This window comes from Antechinus flavipes, chromosome 3 (genome assembly GCF_016432865.1).
Source record: "Antechinus flavipes isolate AdamAnt ecotype Samford, QLD, Australia chromosome 3, AdamAnt_v2, whole genome shotgun sequence".
Lineage (NCBI taxonomy): Eukaryota > Metazoa > Chordata > Mammalia > Dasyuromorphia > Dasyuridae > Antechinus > Antechinus flavipes.
In genome coordinates this window covers 615,324,987-615,340,728 of record NC_067400.1, presented here as the reverse complement: position 1 = coordinate 615,340,728, position 15,742 = coordinate 615,324,987, and the positions used below count along the sequence as shown (strand labels likewise).

At 47.5% G+C, this 15,742-nt stretch overlaps 1 protein-coding gene across 1 annotated transcript in view; it reads left to right on the top strand.

Annotated features, from left to right (window-relative positions):
• Nucleotides 1-15,380, top strand: part of SAE1 (SUMO1 activating enzyme subunit 1) — a 52,103-nt gene extending 36,723 nt beyond the window's left edge. Inside the window, exons 7-9 of the mRNA XM_051989297.1 lie at nucleotides 10,101-10,245; nucleotides 12,939-13,008; nucleotides 14,462-15,380. Of these exons, the coding sequence (XP_051845257.1) occupies nucleotides 10,101-10,245; nucleotides 12,939-13,008; nucleotides 14,462-14,554 (308 nt within the window). The 3' untranslated portion in view covers nucleotides 14,555-15,380. The remainder of the gene's footprint in view (nucleotides 1-10,100; nucleotides 10,246-12,938; nucleotides 13,009-14,461) is intronic.
• Nucleotides 15,381-15,742: the final 362 nt, after the last annotated feature.

Genomic DNA, 15,742 nt, shown 5'->3' with positions numbered 1-15,742 from the left:
CAATTCATTTTGGCAAACAATTTTTCACAAAGCATTTTTACCCCTCACTGTCACCCTTCCCAAGCTTGTATAGATGTAGGATGTAGACAGGTTGCTGTGTAGAGCTTGCCACTATGATTGGGGAAACGAGGTCTAGAAATGGAATCAGCTGAACCCTTGTCGATCCAAAGTTCTGACCAAGGATATTTAAAATGATTCTGTTCAGAGTGGCAGCGTCTTTACTCCCAGCCTTATCACAGATCTGTGGCAACGTGGGGTTGGCTGATGTAGAAACCAAGTTTTGCCCCAAGAGACCACAGTCATTCAGAAAGGAAGCAGTCACAGCCACATCGAGAAGGGAAAGAGCCCAACCATGGGCAACTGCATCTTTTTTTCAAAGCCATCATGCAGGAAAGCCTGCCTTAGTTGTCGGCTAGATGTTAGCTGGGGAGGAGTGGGTGCCTCAGTCCTGCCTCTGGGCCTCTGCTCCTCAGCCAGACAAAGGCGTCACGGGGGAGTCGTGTGCTCCTCGTGGTCATGTGCGGCTCAAGTGCCGGTCCTGCGAGGGTCAGCGTATTGTCTGCCCAGTCACCCTCGGCTGGTTGGCCCACCCCGACCCCCTTCCTGGCAGGGCTTCTTGTGACCGAGAAAAGCTGCTGCTCGCAATGAAGGGCGCCCTGTTGGGGACTCTCCCTGCGAACAAAAGATACTCTTTGGAAACTGGAGACACTGATGGGACCCGTACTGAAAGGGCTGCTGGGGCCACGTGCCGCCTCCGTTTCTTTTTGACTTTCCCACTTGTAGCAGATGCAGCAAAGAGTGCCCTTTCCTCATGGTGGCGGGGCGGGCACAGTGTCATTTGTAACAAACACAAACCATACGGAGTAAGAGCCAGAAGGGGAAAAGGCCCCTTGCGAGGCCGAACAGCTGGTCTGTACCCTGAAGAGAGATCTTTCATCAGAGAGGTAACAGAACGACTCGGGGCACTTTTCCCAAAATGTATGTAGGACTTCCCTTCTGCCAGGCCAGACCTTTGTGTCCACATTTAGTCTTTCCCCAGATACTGTCTTATGGCCACATCCACTTGTCCAACCTGAGAGAATGCGGTACTGGACACAGGGCAAGACGCTCATGGGCTGAGTCTCTGGCCGTGTGCTCAGGTCTCATTCTCTTCCTTGACCCAGGCAACATTTAATACTATTAGCTACACTTCCTTTCCCTGGGAATTCCCCATCTCTTTTTGTCTGTCTCTGTCTCTTTCATCTTCTCCCTCCCTTCCCCCTCATCTGTCTGTCTCTGTGTGTCTCTCTCTTTTCTCTCTCTCCCACTTCCTGTCCCTTCCTCCCTCCTCCTCTCTATCTCTGTGTCTCTTTCTGTCTCTCTCTCATTCTCTTCTGACTGTTGCACTGGGGTTCCTCCTACTCTGTGCCTCCTCTCTGACCATCTTGCCACACCACCCTGCAGCCTCATTGTGTGAGCAGCCAGAGTAGAGCAAAGCTTTTAACCAATGTAAGGTCAATAATGGGAGGATCTCGTGGCAGTTAGGAGACTACTGACTGCCAGGGCCACATGTTTCTTTTCCCTCTGTGGACCTATTTTTTTCTTGCTGAAGTGCTGACTCTCAAAAAGAGTTAATATAGCTTTGTTTGCTTTCCTACAAATAAGGGGGTCTGCCTGGCTCCTTTCCCAGAGGCCCGAGATACTTTCAGATGTGGTCAGTGAGGTATGTGTCCGGTGCCAGCCTGCCCAGTTCGGATCATCTCAGCAGAAACTAACAGGCAGGGGGTCCCGGATAAACATCCGAGCCAGCTGCTGCCCGTGCTAGGTCCTCCTCTTGTCGCTGATCTTATTTCTCTCCAGGATGGCAAAGCTTTGGCCTGACTCTTCAGGTTTTATCATCCACTAAACTAATGGATTCTTTGCTTAAATGACCAAGCTGTCTCCATGACTTGCAGGGTTCCCTGGGAAGGCTGAGCCAGCACATGTGAGCAGTTCCTTCTGATTTGCATCTCCAGAATGAGCGAGTAAAAATGTCCACATGGGGATCTCCCAAGAAGTGTCCTCAGCCAGGACTTCCACAATTTAAAATTTAGGAGGCCAAGTGACTTCAGCACTTTTATTAGTGATGTTTCTTCTGGGTCAAACTTAGGCTTTGGGTTTAGGTTGAGAATCAACTCGACTTGATTTCTTCACTTGAGGATCAAAGATTAGATAGCTTAAATTCTTAACAGAGAAAATCCCTACACAGACATCTGTTAAGCACCTACTGTGTTCTAGGCACTGAGATAGACCTTGGCAATACAAAGGCAGAAATGAAATAGTCTTTGCCTTTAAAGACCATCCTGTCTATACAGGGAAACAACATGCATATAAATAAGAGTATACAAAAATAAGCCCCCTCCTCCTCAAAAAAAAAAAAAAAAAAAAATGACAAGGTAATTTGTGGTATGGGAAATTCCACCAGCAAAAGCAATCAGGAGGCCAGACATGGAAGGGTGATGAAGGGTTGGTTGTTCCCAAGAGCATGTGGATGTCTACAACAGGAAGGGCAAATTAGGTTGTGAAGGAGCTTTTTAAAAATGAACTTTTCATTCTGAGCACCACAAAAAAAGCATTTCTATGTATGCAGCAGAATTTTATAGAAAATTTGGTGAAACTGAGTCTTTCTGTAACTCTTGCTTTAAAAAACAAGTACATAAATTCTCCACCTTGTTTGAAGTCGTCATGCCAGTTGCTGCTGCTTTCTGAACTTTCTGCTCTTTTTGACATCTTAAGAAATATTGCAATGCCCTTCTTTTGGGGGATATCATTCTTGTTAAGCCTCCCTTCCCAATTAAAAATGAGAGAAAGGAGGAGGGGAAAAACCAGGAAACCAGGTCCCAAATTAGTGTGAAGGTCAGCTTTGGGGCTGCTTCCATAGCTGGCTGTGTTGCCCAAGAGTCTCTGAAACAGTTCCCTCCTAGGTAACTAGGGATAGCATATTGGCCAGCCATTGCCCAGTTGTCTAAGACACTTCCAAGATGTCTTGTCTCTCTTTTGAGGTTGTAGGGTCTTTCCTCCTTTCCTCCTCCTTTAGAGATCAGAAAGTTCATTTTGCCAGCAGCTCCTTCTTGTTCCTTATGTTCTTTCTTAACCCCTGCCCATCCTCACTTGTTTCCCTGGGGAGTCTGATGGATTACTTGCCCCTCCCCTTTTTGTCTATTTCAGATAAGAGAGGGTCATCTCATACCCATCTGGCCCTTGACTCCTGCATCTCCTCTCAGTTATGGGAAGCAGCTCCTTCTTCCTTTCTACATTGACGCCTTCCTTTTACCTTCCCTTCTCTTTGTGCTCTTTAGAATCATCAGAAGGAACCAACGCAGTCCCAGCTCTTCTGGTTTTCTTATTTAACTCTCTTACTAGATAGCTCCATGGTACAATGGGCAGAGGGCTAGGCCTGAGTTCATATTCTGTCTAAGACACTTTCTGGCTTTGTTGACCCTAAGTAAGTTACTTAACTCTTGTTTACCTCAGTTTTGATATCTGCATATAATAAAGAGAAATCATGGCCGGCCTCCCAGGGTTGTCAGGATAAAATGAAATGATACTTGTAAAGCACTTGGTAAAGTTCTCTGTAGATGCTTGCTAGCTTTTATTATTAACATGACATTAAGATTCTAAAGAGACAGTGGGTTTTTGTTTTTTTGGTGTGTATTAAATTCTAAATAGAATGTATTTGTTCCTAGAGATAATAAAGGGCCACTTTTTTTTAAGGCTATTATTTTGTTGTGGATGAAGCATTAGAGAGGGAGGAGAGACTTGGATCAGACAGACCAGCTATGAGAAAAGGGAAGTTAAGAAGTTTCAGCTTCAGAAAGTGCCATCTGCATCCAGAGAAAGAACTGTGGAGACTGATGTGAATCAAAGCATAGTATTTTCACCTTTTGTTATTGTAGTTGTTTACTTTTTTCTTTCTTGTTTTTTTCCCTTTATGATCTAAATTTTTTTTTGCACAGCATGACAAATACAAAGATATGTTTAGAAGAATTGTACATGTTTAATCTATATCAGATCTCTTGCTGTGTTGAGAAAGGGGCAAGAGAAGGAGAAAAATTTGGAACACGGGGTTTTGCAAAGGTGAAAACTATCTTTGCATGCATTTGAAAAAATAAAATACTGTTAAAATAATAATAATAATAAAGACATTTCATCTTCCATCCTCTCCTCTCCATATCTTCCTCAAGCATAGTGGGCCTGAGGAAGGGACAAGGTCTACACATTGTCAGTGGCTCTAAGCTCTTCTGGACTTAGCCAGTTCATCATTCCCTATTTAGTCCTTGACTTTCAGCCATAAGAATGACAGTGACCAATTTCCACATGATTAGTCTGAGGTTGCCCTGATATCCAAGCAAGGATTTGTAACAGAATCTTTTCTAGTGATCAACTACTGGTCAAGAGAGAAAGTGAGAGAGGATAAAAACAGATCTGAGAACCTCCTCTGCTTTAGCTACCTGGCCAAGTTGCCAAATGCCTTTGCAGTTAGACAGCATTAGTGGTGGAAGAGAGGCCCCCGTCACCATATGTGGTCATAAGAATTTCTAGTCCTTGTTCTATCATGTGACTGAGTATCATTCACCGTGCGATGTTGCCACCAGCTTGAGGCAAGGGAAGGCCGATATCTAATTCTTTAGTACCTTTAAGTCACTTGGCAGACACCGAGAATTGAATGAGTGCCTACCTATGTGTGCCAGGCACTGGAGCCAGAGAGATCAAAATTAAACTACCTTTGCCCTTGTTGTATTTACATATTGTCAGAGGAAGCCGTGTGTACCCATGTGCAAGGGAATCCCAGAAGATGAGGAAGCTCAGAAAATGCCTCCTGGAGAGAGGTGGTAGTTGAGCTGAACTTCAAAGGACATTTAAGGAGGCAGAGTGCATTCTGAGTCTTAGGATCAGCTTAGGTAAAGGTACAGTGACCACAGGCAGAATGAGAAGTTTTATTTTGGACATGTTGAGCTTGAGATAACTATAGAACTTTAAAATGTCCAAATCAGTGGATTGTAACAGGTTGGAGCTAGGATCTAGAGCAGGACTCTCTCTGAGAATGTCAGTCATTTGCCCATTCGTTGTAATTCCATCCACGGGAACTAATCTAGTCACCAAGGGAAAGAGTGTAAAGTGCAAAGACAGGAAGGGGGCGTGCCCTAGACAGAAAAGACTACCTGGGGGGCCAGTGCACATTTAGAAGAGCAGCTTTTACTGATTGGGATAATCAGGGAAAGGTCTCCTAGGAGGTAGGGCCTTTTGAGTTGAAATTTAAAAGATGGGAAGGTAATAACAAATAATTGATGAGTAGGTAGGCACTCTGGAAGAGAAGTGACATTTTCGGTATAGGGAATGAAGAACAGGCAAGGAGTGGAAGAACATATTATTTCCTCAGGGACCAGAGAGTAACCCAACGTAGTAACCCAGTGTCCCAGAGTTTGGTAAAGGGAGAATGAAGGGCTAAGGCCTGAAAGGTAGCCTGGTGCTAGGTTATGGAGGTGTAGATGAAGTTCTGGGCATAGGAGTTGGAGTTAGCAACTCATGGGGCACTCGTGATGGTTTTGCAGTAGAGACCAAATCTGGCTAGTTCTGCCATGATTCTGGCAGTGATGTGAAGGGGAAGGAGCACCTGGGGAGCCTGCTGCAGTTATCCAGTAGAATGGATGTGAGGGCCTGGGCTAGGGTGGTAGCTGAGCGCATTGCAAGGATATGGTAAGTAATGAGCGAGGAGAAGTAAGGGAGAGGCAAATGTGTCCACTAGCTAGTAGTGAGTGAAACATTGGGATGTTCAGAAGCCAAGGCCAAACCTGTCATTATCAGTCATATCGGTTGGTATTAGCAGAAACAGACCCAGATTTGCCACAAAGACTCTTTATCTTTAGCTCAGTTTCTGGCTCATAGTAGTCGTTGAACATTATTGACCGACCAATAAGGGCATTCTCGTCATGTCTTTGCTAGGCATGTTGAGCACATATATCTTGTTAGGGAGTATCTGGTCCATGAGTGATCCTTAAGCTGGGGAGCAGGAGAAGAGAATCCTCTTCTTTGTAAACTAATAGGTTCCAAAATTTAGGAAGGCAGGAAACACAGAAGTCCAAAGACTTAAATTAAAAAGAGCAGTTGCCATAGTGGGTCATAATCCTTCTGGCAGTGGCTCCAAGCATTGGTACGGGATTCAAAGTTCACCAGTGTTAGGGTTCAAGTCATATCCGAAATTCTGTATTATGTTGTAACTGATGACCAAGAACAAATAGTCATCTCTCTTCTGCTCCTTTGAAAGACCTTGGAGGAGTAAAGTAGCCTATCACATTTCCTGAGGCAGCCTATTCCATTGTGGAAAGCTCAGATTTTTGGGAAGGTTTTTGTGAGCACAAGCTTCTTTTTAAATTTCTGTATGTTGTTGCTGGTTCTGCTCTTCAGAGCCTAGTCGCTCTCTGGGGAGAAGCCCTCAAGTACTTCAGGATATTAATATACTCCTAAGTCTTGTACAAAGACATCATTCCTTCAGTCTGTCTTCATCTGTCAGAGATGTCCATCCAGGCCCTCGGCTATACTGATGACCCTCCTCTTGGACATTGGCTTCATTATTGTTCCCCTCAAACTTTGATGCTAGAACCAAACACCGTCCTTTAGATTGGTGTCACCAAGGCTGGAGGCTGGTGACATGAGGATTATCACCACCTTACTCCCATCAACTCTTAGGGTTGGAGGTTGGGACCTCAGAGCATCCTCACTGTTGGCTCATGGAGCTCACTAAGACCCTCCAACTTTTCAGACAAATGCTGCTCCTGTACTTGGGTAACGGATTTTTGGGCAATCATGGGTAAAACTTTACACTTATCCTTAATTATATTTCATCTTAACAGATTCAGTTTAATGCCTTAGCCTGCCACAGTCTTTGTGGATCCTGACCATCATCCTAGATATGTTAGCTATCTTTCCCTGCTTCTTGTTACCTTCAGATTTGATTAGTGCACCTCTATGCAAAAAAACAGCACAAGGCCAAATAGATCCTCGGGTACTGCCTAGGACCAACCACTCTTGGAGTCTGACCATTCTGAATTAATCTAACTGGATTACCGTCTAAAGCCCATTTTCCACCTTTCTCACACGTGTGTATGAAATCAAATACTTTGTTAAATCTGTAGACATGATAGACCAGCTTCATCTTGTAGAAAAGATTGACCCGGTGAAGCTTTCATGATTGTCCTAGAGTTTTCACCTGAAAAGAAGGCATGCTTCAATCTGTAGACTCTCCAGCTCGTAGTATCTCTGCCAGTTTTTCAGATAATCTCTGGCATGGTTTAGTGATCACACCTGCTGCTTCTTTCAGTAGCCAAAAATATAGTTCATTTGGGTTGGGCGACTAGAATTCATCAAGGGCAACTAGGTGCTTTATTCAATCTTTGAATATTAATTCCTCGTTAGTGATTTTCCCCCCCTCATTCTCCTTGATGGAGAAAACAGATGTAAAATAGTAATTGAGCATTTCTGATTTCTCTTTGTGGTTTATCATCATTCCCTCAGATCCCTTGATTTACTACTTTTCCACATTTATTTAAGAATTAAGAATTGTCCTTGACTTTCCTCATGAGCGTCTCAGCTCATTCTGAGCTTTAGAATTCTTGGCACTCTTTTTACAAGATTGTGCCCTGTTTTTTATTCATCCTTTCTTTTTTTTCTCTTCTGAGGGGTCTTTAGCTTGGATTAATGAGTTCCCTATGTACCTACCTATCAGTCACTACAGACAAACTCCCCTTTTCTCCTCATTAGAACTGTTTTTCTTTGTCTTTAGAATTTCATTCCTGAGTTTCTCATCCCTACTGGACTGACTTCCCCTGAACCATCTAGAGTCCATGTCAGATTGTTTTCTCTCCTCTATCATTGTATCTCTTGAGGGAGCAAACCTTCCTTCTGCCAGGGACTAAGACTCCTTTCTTCCCCTTTCTTTTCAGTTTCCTTTTGTTGTGACCCTCCCCATTCTTGTGTTAAAAGTTTTCTGAGGGCAAGGCAGAGACCAGCTTTCTTTTTCTGATTTGTTCATCCCCTAGCACTTAGCACTGTGTCTTGCACTTAGTAGTTTGTTAAGAAATATTTATTTTATTATATTTCTTCAAGATTCCCATCATTTCCAGCCCAACTACCAGATCCAGAATCAAAATTCCATTTGTTGGTTCCTCTACCTTTTGAAGGATAAAATTATATTTCGGCAAGTCATGTAGTTATTCTTCGTATGAAGCATTTTTGAAACTGTTTAAGCCCCATTTTTAGCTTGTATCGCTTTTCAGGATAATGAATTTCATACATTCATTCCTTCCGTGGTGAAAAAGTAGGAGTATAAAAGTTTGTGGCAAATGGGACTCGAGCACATCGAGACCTACTTCGTATCTTACACATGGGAAAAACTTTCCCAGTACATGGCTAAGTTACCTCAGGTCTTTCAAATGGGATTTACATCCTTTGCCTTCGTCCCTAAACTCAGTGCTCTTTTTTTTGTCTACAGCATTCATCTATTTGCAGTAAAACTACCCATCATAGATTTAGCGAAGCACTGACATACAAGAATTTGGTGCTTTGTCTAGTCATTTAGACAATGTACCCACTTTAGAAGCTATAGAGCACATAATCTCCATTGGTTTTTTCAAAGTGAAGATTTCTAATCTATTTAGTCTTTTCTCGTGTGATACCTTCTTTTTCTGTCCTCATACTTTGATGAACTAACTCCCTTGAGGTACCACAGAAAACATACACTCTATTTTCATATTCTGATGTAAAGGGAAGATAATGATATTTTTCATAACATTTTCTGACCTATCACTGATAAGGTAAAGGATACTTATCACTAGCCCTTCAGCCACCAGCTAATTAGCCTTTCCCCCCATCCTAATAGCTCTTGAAAGCTGTCTTCTCTAGTCTGGCATGATTTCCTATCAAGATGAAATCACACATATCTCCAATATTTCAGTGGGGCTTTAAAAAATATTCATCAGTCCTTTCCACTATAATGAATACACTTAGGACAGTGTTTTCTGGAACAGTGTACACTCTCCTTCCAGTTCCTTATTTCCCTTTCTTCAGAATCCCCTTATCCTGTAGTTTGCTTTATTTTTCTCTGGTTGGTAATTACCATACATGTGCTTTTATTTCAACTCAAGCATTTAATTAAGTACCTACTGTGTGCCAGATTTGGGCAACTGGGTGGTTCATTGGTAAGAGTGTCAGATCCTGGAGTTAGGAAGGTCCTGAATTTAAATCCAGCCTCAGACATTTTTTAGCTATATGAGCCTAGGCAGGACACTTAACCCTTTGCCTCAGTTTCCTTATCTGTAAAATGAGCTGGAGTGGGAAATGACAAATCCCTTCAGTATCTCTGCCAAGAAAACCCCAGACAGAGTCATGAAGAATCAGAGAAGACTAAAATGACAAAACCACTACAAAAGTATATACCACGTAGTTTTCTAAGCACCACTGATTCAAAGAAAGACAAGACCAGTCCCTTTCTCAAGGAGCTTGCAATCTAATGGGGCAGCAGCTTGCAAATCTTTACATAGGTACAAGACATATAAAGGGTAAGTTGGAAATGCTTTTAGAGAAGACATTCATAGGCCTGAGAAAAGGAGTCTTACAAAAGGTGGAACTTAAGTGGAATCTGAAAAGAAGACAAGGTTAGTTCTAGGGCCATCCTTGTGTTTGAGAAGTTCCAGTTTATTCGGTCTATAAATTGTATGTCGTTGACTGGGAGCTCTCTGAGGGCAGGGAGCCTTTCTTTGTCCCTCTGGCCTCCCTGGGGCACTTAGACATGCTACTTGATCTGCCCTAGGAAGGAAAGCACTGGGAAAGGGGCAGCCTGTGAATGCTCCTGGGCCTGGAGAAGGACCTTCTTGGAAGAACAACAAGGAGCCCCAGATCACTCCAGAGCCTCGAATCACTCTAGAGCCCCGGGTCACTCCAGAGCTCGTTGCTCTTGGTTTCTCCAGTGTCCGCAACACAGTCTTGTACAAGTAACAGCCACACAGGAAATACTACTTAAGGGAAAATATGGAAACTCTTTGTTAAAGATGTTTTTTATGGCATCTATCTTTGCTTTTTTTTCTTAGTGCTTCTGAAATTCCGCACAGATAAAGGGCGGGACCCTCAGTCGAATACTTGTGGTGAGGATTCTGAGTTGTTGCTTCAGATCCGAAATGACCTACTTGAGTCCCTGGGGGTGAATCCTGATGTGCTTCCTGAAGACTTTGTCAGGTAGGTCTCTCCAACACCACCTACCCCTCAGAAATCTCTCAGGCCTCGGTCCACACAGCTCCTAGCACTCCTGAGAGCTGAGAGAAGATGTCCTTTTATGATTGAGAAAAAGTCACCTACCCAACATCTTATTGATGTCAGAGTCGGGGTTCAAACTACCAGCTACTGATTATACGCCTAGAGCTCTTTCCACTACCCCCACTAGTCTTCCAGCATTTATCAGGTAGTGACTGTGTGCCAGGCGCTGTGCTAGTGCTGAAGATAGAGACATAAATGAAACAGTCTCTGTCCTCAGTGAACTAATGCTCTTTCAGGGGAACCATATGTAGTCATATGCATAGATTAAAATATACAGAATTTATTTTAAGGTAAGTAAAATGAATTTAATCCCAGATTTGCATCTCATTTGGGCTGAACAAATGCATGGTTTGTAGGACATACCGTGCAAAAAAATCCAACACAAGATACAATTGAAGCACTGGCCCACTGGTGGACAAGTATCAGTGTTCCCTATCTCAGGGGGGTTCTTGGTTTAGGATAATTACAGCCATGGACCCGTTCAGAGAAAGGAAGTTACTGGAGATGGCCAGCTTTGATCCTGTTCCATTCTCAGCTCTGTTCTCCTTAGCTCCTATTTAAATTGGACAAAGTTGTGTTCTTGAAGCAGGACGTGTGATAGAGAATAAGATGGAGAGTTGGCTCTCCACACTTTTTCCCCCTTCTAGGGTAGTCTCCCTTGCTTCGGCAGTGTGGCATCTTGGGAGGGGGGAGCAGCAGCCACTGATAGCGTTCCCTGTTTGATGGGACCTTCCTCCAGATCCCAGGGTGTCCTGTTATTGCAGGTCAGCCTGAGGCCAAGCAGTGGCTCCAAACAATTATTCATTTGCTTAGAAGAAATTAAAATCTATGGGGAATGATGAGAATTTGGATATGAAAAACAAGGAATTTAGAAAACACCCCTCCTCCACCTGTCTCCCCATCATTTTGCAAATAAACAAATTCCCATGAGGGGGAAGAAACTTACTTGATGCTTTGTCACTAATTAGAAGCACAGGCACCACAATATTTCTCTGATGCTGATACTGCTTTTGCTGTAAAAAAAAAAAAAATTTGCTGTGAGAATCATGCATCAAGAAGCCTTCAATGGCCTTTTTGCACAAGTTCTCGGCTTTCCGGTGAGGAGTCTGGCCTAAGGGAGAGAAGATTGTCCTGTGGTGATTCAGCTCAGTCCCGGCAGGGCTACATACAGCCAGCATCCAGGGTTTTGGACCCTCGCAGCAGGATTCTATGTCATTTGGAATTTCCAAATAATCTTGAGAAGAACCTTTGACAAGCCTGCGGCTTGGACCCACCACAGGGATAATACACTTAGCAGAAGAGTTGAATGAGCTCCCATTTTCCCTGAGGAGAAGGACAGTGTGGCATCTGGCCCATTCTGGCAGGCAGACCCTGGGCAAGTCACGTAACCTGTCATTGCTCCCGGCAGCTCTCAAAGGCCCTGAGCAGAGCAGGGAACCTGTCCTAAGGGGTGGTTCCCAAGGCCCATGAGGTCACTGCTTGGGATCGCCCCCAGGGGAAGGGAGGAAATGGTCTGCCCTGAGAGGGACTGTATCTGGAAAAATGATGAAAGATCAGGGCTTTGGGAGTGTTATATTTGCCTTCTCCGGCCCAGCTCATCGGTCCACCTGGGGGAATGCCTGCTGCGCTCTACATGGGCCAGGACCTGGGGCCGGAGTCACACGCCTGGCCCCTCTGGGGAAGGACCCCCTAAGAAGCAGTTGGCACAAAAGCTGCCCCGCACAGCCTGGCCCCAGGTGGCCATGCTCCTGCAGCCGTGAGGGGGCAGTCTGCAGAGGGAGTGTGTGTGACCCTCTCCCCTCCTCCTCCGAGAATGATAAGGGGGCAGGCGGGGAGGGTGGTGGGGAAGGAGCCGGAAGTCAAGGGGGCCAGCCTGGCTCCATGTAACGGGCACTTGAGGGGGCTGGAGGCCCTGCAGATAAGGAACTGCTGCCCGCTTTGTTCTTGTGGTACCTCCCATTTCTGTTGGCCAAAACAGCTTTGTTGGTTGTCGCCCTCGTGGGCCTTTTGAGCCCCTTTCTCTTGAGGAGGTGCCAGGAGGTCCCTGAAGGAAGCAGCCCTCACTGCCCTGACATTAGACAAGTGACATCATCTGAGAAAGGGGTTTTTCCCCCATTTTCTAGCTCTAGTGAATTTGACCTTTTATCATTGACTTAAAAAAACTGTTGAGAGCTTGGGTAACCTTCCTTGTGGTAGGGCTGTGCCGCCCCTGGTTTCCTGGGGTGTTGTCGGAAAAGATCTGAGCCCCCGGGGCTTCACGTCGGACTTTGCGATCCCAGGTACCCCTCCGTGTGTGGGCAGTCAGGACCATTTCCTGTGTCTGTATCTCCAGCCCCCGTGCAGACTCTCCCTACATGTCCCCACAGGCCTGCACCCTGGCATCTGGCCCCGGGGAGCAGATAGAGAATGGCGGGAATGTGACCGGGCTGGGCAGCGTCGGAGGCCGACAGGGCCTTATTTTTAGGAAGGGCTGGGGGAGGGGAGGGAGGCAGAGAATGAGTCTGAGGGGTGGGGGGGTGGTGAGAAGAAGCCCGGCCTTCTCCTGACGCTCAGGGCCGTCCATTCCCATGGCTTCTTGTACCCCCCTCACAGCTCTTTGGTTTTCTCTCCTTTAGCTGCTGCTTCTCAGAGATGGCGCCAGTTTGTGCAGTTGTTGGCGGGGTGCTGGGACAGGAAGTTGTAAAGGTAATTAATATTGGGGAACGGAGTGCATGAAGAGCACAGCTCTCCTAGAGTCTTCTGGCTCGAGGACCCCTGGATCCTTCCTTGGGCCATCGTTCGTGTCCACCACAGTCGGCCTGCCCCCTTGGCCTTTTCCTGCACCACGGCCCTCCCCCCACCCTCCAATCATTCTGTGTGATGGAAAGGGTGTGTCCGGGGAAAGAACCCAGAGGGACTCGAGCACCTGCTGGTGGGCTTTCTTGGACCCACTTGTGGAGTCATTCTTCTTCAGAAGGAAAAAGGGACAAACAGTGATCATGACACTTCTCACATGACTGTTGAGAGCCAATGAACGGATGTCTCTGTGTGTCAGGATCTCGGGGCATCCAGGAGTCCAGATCCCCAGGGACAGCTCACAGTCCTGGAGGCCCTGATTTTCCTTGACTTTTAGGCCGATTTGTTCAGGATTCCTCAGAGGTTTGAGTTGTCCTCTGCCCAATGTCTGCACCACGTCTGGGCTCTCTGTAGCCCAGTCCTTTCCTCCAACTTGGTGTTGCTGTTGCCCGTTCTCTGCCCTCCTCCCCTCCCGATTGCTCTCCTGGCCCTGGGCCCATCTTGTCGCTGGCCTCCCCCCATCCCCTCGGTGCAGTCTGGCTGGGCCGTGGGGGCTGTCCCCCCGTACTCTGACTAGGAGAAAGAAAGGAGGAGCAGGAGGGAGAGAATGGAGAGGGTAGAGAAGCGCCAGCAGCCACCGAGGCCATCCCCCGGCCCTGGCTGACGGACAGCCCTCCCCGACGCTGCCCTCGGCCAGGTTGGTGCCCTGGTGTCCCTGTCCGGTGCCACCTCCTCGCCGGCCCCTCCTGCCGGCCCTCACAGCTGTCGGCTCGCGTCCTGTTTCTGTTTACCCCAGATGGCCAGAGTAGTCTGCATTCTTGGCCCGGGGCGTGTTTGGAATCCCTGCCTGCCCCGTCCTCACCTCTTGCCCCCTCGGCCTGGTGTCTGGCCGAGCTGTTGCTGACCGTCCCCGCCCCTCGTCCTGAGAGCCCCTCGGACAGCTCTGCAGGAGGCCCAGGAGAGCATGCCCTGGGAGACCTTTGTGTACTTGGAAGTGCCACGTAAATGGGAGGTGGGGGCAGATTTAGTGGGCACATCCCGCTCTCAGGGACTGACTCCTGGGGCCCTTTCCTGCTGTTCCGTGCCCTCTGCTCTTTCTTACTCTGTGCCTCTGCCGTCCCCTTCCATGCCCACTCCCCAGAGGATGCTGGCTTCCCTGTGGGTGAGCTCCGGCCCAGCCTCTGCCCAGGATGCTCCCCATGTCCAAAGGGGCCAGATTTGCCCCAGGTGCTGGCTGTGCCCCGCGGCTTCCCGAGGGCAGGAGGCCTTTGGCCTCTTCTGAGCAGAGGGCACAGGTGACCCATCCCTGGCCACGCCGTCCCTTCCGGATACTAACGAGGCCATTGTTTCTAATTCCCCGCAGGCCCTGTCTCAGAGGGACCCTCCTCACAACAATTTCTTCTTCTTTGACGGCATTAAGGGAAACGGGATCGTCGAGTGTCTGGGCCCAAAATGAAAGCTGGTGTTGGGCCCCTGCCTGCTGACCGGCGGCAGTCCCACTCCCACCCCAGGGCCCGAAGAGAAGAGCCTTCAGCTCTGGGATGCGGCAACTGCACTCCTTGTGTCACGGGCAGATTCTGGTCAATACGAGGGGGCTTGGAGATTGACTGTTGGCGCCTCGGCGTGACCCCGTACTGCATCTGTCCTCCCCAGGCAGAGGCCGCTGACTCCAGCCAGGCCCCCTTCCTTTGCCGGGCCCCTTGGAGCTCCTCCCCGCCCTCTCCTTCCCCACCTGAAGTCACAGCCTTGAGGTGGGGAAGGCAGGCTCGACCAGACAGATTTAGAATGCCTTTGGGCGGGGCCTGGCAAGGGTGGGCACCGGGGCCTGGCAAGGGGCTTGGCGTTTCAGTTTAGAATCCCTTTGGCGGAGAGGCCGTTTGGAATTGGGGCTTATTCCTGGTTGTGCCTGAGAGCCAAGTCACCCACCGAGTAGGACATCACTCTCCTCTTTGGCTTCCGGGGGGGGATTGGGGCCCTTTAATCATTGTGACTGACTAACAATCGGAGGCATTTTGAGGGAAATCTTTGCATTTAAAAAAATGGCCCGATCTACCAGCCGAGCCCAGCGCCTGCTCCCGAAGGCCGCGGAAGCCTGCAGTGGCGTTCACAGAGCGGGGATTCTTGCATTTTTATAGTTGGGGGGAGGGGGGCGGCAGTGTTTTGTTTTTTAATACTACGTTGTTGTTTTGGTCATCCTAGAATGGCAGCTGTTGTGTTTCACGTGTTTTCTATATTTTCCTGGATTCCAAAAAAACATAATAAAATAAAGTTGGTAGCTTGTGGCTTTGTCTCCTATCGTGCTGGAGCTCTTCTCGGGGAAGAGGAACAGCTTCCTGCCAGGGAGCTCCGGGGCCTCCAGGAGGCAGCCAGAGGTGCCTTCCCGCCCTTGGCCTTGGACTCTGGCCACGTTCCTGGGGATTACGGGAAGGGCCCAGCGTTCCCCTGGAGAAGGAGAGGCAGGGGAAGGGGTAGGGATTTGACTGGTGCAGTGCCCCAGAGTCTCATGGGGAAAGGAACTGTCATCTGCTGAATAATTCCACTTAATGATGGCCGTGAGAAAGAGAAGTTAGGAATAAGGAGGAACTGTTGATAGGAGGCTGTGTTCTTGTGCAAGGATTGGCTGCAGCCAGCCCGGTTCCCCCAC